At 39.4% G+C, this 4,171-nt stretch overlaps 1 protein-coding gene across 1 annotated transcript; it reads left to right on the forward strand.

The window, feature by feature from the left end:
* Positions 1–838: 838 nt before the first annotated feature.
* LOC138905629 (uncharacterized) lies at positions 839–1,240 on the forward strand. The gene has a single exon (XM_070194148.1). The coding sequence runs from the start codon at positions 839–841 to the stop codon at positions 1,238–1,240; it is 402 nt and encodes a 133-aa protein (XP_070050249.1).
* Positions 1,241–4,171: the final 2,931 nt, after the last annotated feature.

Consider the following 4,171-nt stretch of genomic DNA (forward strand, 5'->3'; position numbering starts at 1 on the left):
GCATGCCCAAATTGCAGCTATGGCTAAGGATATCAAGCAACTGACGATAGCTCAGGTACAAAATCAACCACATGTGGGATGTGACATCGGTGGATTGGGACACCCAACTCATGAGTGTTAAACCTTCATCGCAGAAGAAGAAGTTAAGGCATTGGGGAATTTTAACTTAGGCAACTACCAAGGAGGTGGTAATTTCAATTCTATGGGACAGAGACACACGAGATTCTCATGGAGTTCTTCAAATGGTAGCTTGAACTCATAGCAGCAGCAAAATCCCAGAGCACCAGTGTAAGGACCTCTTGGCTTCCAAAACCAACAGAGGCAACCAATAGCCTCCACAACCCAACAAATCAAGTTTAGAAGATCTAATGAAGGCATTCATAAATAAATCAGATGAAAAACTTGAGAGCAAGGCATAGCCATCCGGAATATAGAAAGTCAAATGGGACAGCTCGCATCATTATTATCAAAAAGGGCTCCGAGGACTTTGCCGATAGACACTGAGAAGAATCCAAAAGAGACGATCAAGGTCGTGTCTCTCAGGAGTAGGAAAACATTAGCAGAGCCCATTGCAAAACCAAGGGTTGCGAAGGAGATCAACTCAACCAAGATAGCAGAAGAACATAAAAATGGTGAATATCTGCCTAAGGAGGATATTAGTAACAAGGAGGTTGATAAGCATAAACTAAGCAGCACAGTTGAGGAAAACAAGAACATGCAAGTGTTACCTTTTCCTCAGAAGATGAAGCGGGAGAAACTAGATAAATGCTTTGGGAAATTCTTGGAGATGCTGAAATAATTGTATGGGAATATCCCATTCATCGAGGTGCTCGCCCAGATGCCAGCCTATGCAAAATTCCTGAAGGAAATCCTGTCAAGTAAAAGGAAGCTCGAGAAAATGAAAGTGGTCAAACTCAATGCACACCGCGGTGCCATTCTACAAAAAGAATTTCCTCAAAAGTGTTGGGATCCTAGCAGTTTCACTATACCCTGCCTATTGGGGAGCGAAAAGTTTGACAAGGCATTATGCGACTCAGGTGCATCCATTAACTTGATGCCATTATCGATGTTCAAGAAATTGGAAGAAGAACTAGGAGTGATCAAATCTGTGCCAGTATCTTTGCAATTGGCTTATCGGACCACGATCATACTGGAGGGCATAATTGAGGACATTTTGGTGAGGGTGGACAAATTTGTCTTCCTAGTAGACTTCATTGTAGTAGATATGGAAGTGAATTAGGAGGTACCTCTAATCCTGGGGGGGACCATTCCTTCACACTGGCCGGGCTATTCTTGATATATATGAGGGTCAACGCATGCTACGAGTGAAAACAAAAAAGTGATGTTTCAAATGAAGAGAATGAAGAAATACCCATGTGATGAGGCATCTGAATATGCTTGTTTCAAACTGGATGTGGTGGGAGAATTAGCTGAAAGACACAAGCAGGACAAGCTGGTAAGCGATTCATAAGAGAGATGCATTAGTCAATCAAGTACAGCAAAGGATGAAGATCCTGAAATCAAGAAGGCAGTTGAGGCACTGGAAGATGAAAATCATGCGGTAGACAAAGAATTCGAGAACGAAAAGATCAAGCCGAAGCTGGAATTGAAAGTACTCCCGACATATTTGAAATATGCATTTTTGGAGACTAACAATTTTTCTGTGATTGCCGCTGCTGACCTGATAGGTGAACATGAACACATAAGAGGCGGCTCGATAAAGTAGGTGGCCTAAAGCCAAATATTGTTTTAATAAAATTCTCATATTTTCCTTTTTGAAGTTTATTTTTTAGCTTTTTTCGGTGAAGAATTGCTAATTATTTTTTTATGATCAATTTTTATAGAGCAAATTGTTTTCCAATTAATAATGTAACCAATCCACTTAATCTTCATTGAAACTTTGTTGATCTTAAATAAGATTTTTTAATTATAATTTTGATCACAACCCTCCAAAGAAACGATCATGTGCTAAATACTTATATTCTAATTTGGAGCTTTTTCATGAGCTAATTTACTGAAAACATGTCAACAATAGCCTGAAAGGAAAAAACATTATACAAAGGTAAAGTTGTAAACAAAAGTGATTCAAATTAGAGTAAAATAAGTATAAAGAAGCTGCAGATTTAATTTGTCGACCACTTATATTAATAATTACATCAAGCACATCTATTAAAAAATAACATAAAATATGTAACTATGTGACTAATGATTGTGTAAGTAGGCAGAAAACCAGTTAATGATTGAAGAAAAATTCTCATAATTAATCATAACTATTAGTAGTAATTATTTTATATTTATAGATAAAACATATGTTATAATTTATAAACATATAAAAGAAAGTAAATTTTGGGGCCTCTATTTTTGCGGGCCTAAAGCTTTCTCTTTAGTCGCCTGGTGGTTGAGCCGGCACTGGAACGCATGCTCGTAGAGTTACTGCGGAAGTATAAAAAGGCAATCGATTGGAGCATAGCCGATATTCATGGAATCAACCCGGCAATCTGCATGCACAAGATCATGTTGGAAGAAGTGAGCAAACCGGTAGTGCAGCCCCAACGAAAATTGAATAAAAACCTTATGTAGGTGGTGCAGAAAGAGATACTCAAATTTCTGGATGCAGGTATAATATTTTCCATCTCTGACAGCCAATGGATCAGCCCTGTACAGGTTGTACCGAAAAAGGAGGTATAAGGGTAGTGAAAAATGAGGACAACGAGCTAATTCCTACTAGAACAGTTACTGGTTAGAAGATGTGCATAGACTACCAAAAGGCTAAATGATGCAACAAGGAAGGATCATTTCCCTCTTCCTTTCATTGATCAGATATTGGAGAGGGTGGCAGAGCATGGATGTTACTGCTTCATAGATGGATATTCAGGTTATAATTGAATACCCATTGCTCCCGAAGATGTTGAGAAAACCACCTTTACCTGCCCTTCCGGAATCTTTGCATACCGGAGAATGCCTTTCGGACTATGCAACACACCAGCTATATTTCAGAGATGCATGATGTCAATCTTTTCAGATTTGAATGTGAACTATGCTACCACGGAGAAGGAGTTCTTTGCAGTGGTCTTCGCTTTTGACAAATTCAGATCCTATCTAGTGGGAAGCAAGGTGATAATGCAGACTGATCACTCAGCACTGAAGTATTCGCTGAGTAAGAAAGAGTCCAAACCGCATTTGATACGGTGGGTATTGTTGCTGCAAGAAATTGATCTAGAAATCAAAGACAGGATGGGCACAGAAAATCAAGTGGTTGACCACCTGTCGCGATTGGAGAAACCACTTGTTAAAGCGGTGGACATTCGAGAAGAGTTCCTAGATGAGCAAATTTTTTCCATTGCAGCAGCCTCTGATAGACTGCCATGGTTTGCTGACATATCTAACTTTTTGGCTAGTGGATGGCTACAACACGACTTGACCTCCGACCAGAAAAGGAAGCTGCAAAGCGAGGTAAAAAACTACATCTGGAATGACCCCTTCTTGTTTAAATTATGTGTAAATGGTGTAAATCGGAGATGCATACCAGAAGGGAAAATAGGAAGTATATTGTCCCATTGTTATGATGGAGAAGCTAGAGGACACTATGGAGGAAATAGGATAGCAGCGAAGGTCATGGAGGCCGATTTTTATTGGCCATCTCTGTACAAAGACGCAAGATCTTACGTGGATGTATGTGAGAAATGCCAATGGATAGGTAACATTAGTAAAAGGGATGAGATGCCCTTGAATTCCATTTTGGTATGCGAAATCTTCGATGTTTGGGGAATCGACTTCATGGGTCCCTTACCACCGTTCCATTCCTATGAGTACATCCTAGTTGACATTTACTACATCTCCAAGTGAGTCGAGGCAATCTCCACTAGGACCAACGATGCTTGGGTAGTATATGAATTTCTTCGGAAGAATATTTTCACCCACTTTGGAACTCCCCAAGTCTTCATCAATGACAATGGGTCACATTTTATAAATAAATAGTTTGCCACTCTACTGTCTAAATATGGGGTAACTCATAAAACAAGAACCCCATATCATGCTCAAACTAGCAAGCAGGTAGAAGTAGATAATCGTGAACTTAAAAGAATTCTAGAAAAAACGGTTAGTGCTTCCAGAAAGGATTGATCAGTAAAGTTAGATAAAGCTTTATGGGTATATAGAACAGCGTTCAAAA

This window comes from Nicotiana tomentosiformis, chromosome 2, assembly GCF_000390325.3.
Source record: "Nicotiana tomentosiformis chromosome 2, ASM39032v3, whole genome shotgun sequence".
NCBI lineage: Eukaryota > Viridiplantae > Streptophyta > Magnoliopsida > Solanales > Solanaceae > Nicotiana > Nicotiana tomentosiformis.

What these genes read in the sequence shown, in the direction of transcription:
- LOC138905629 (XM_070194148.1), top strand. Translation starts at nt 839, where the DNA reads ATGCCAGCCTATGCAAAATTCCTGAAGGAAATCCTGTCAAGTAAAAGG.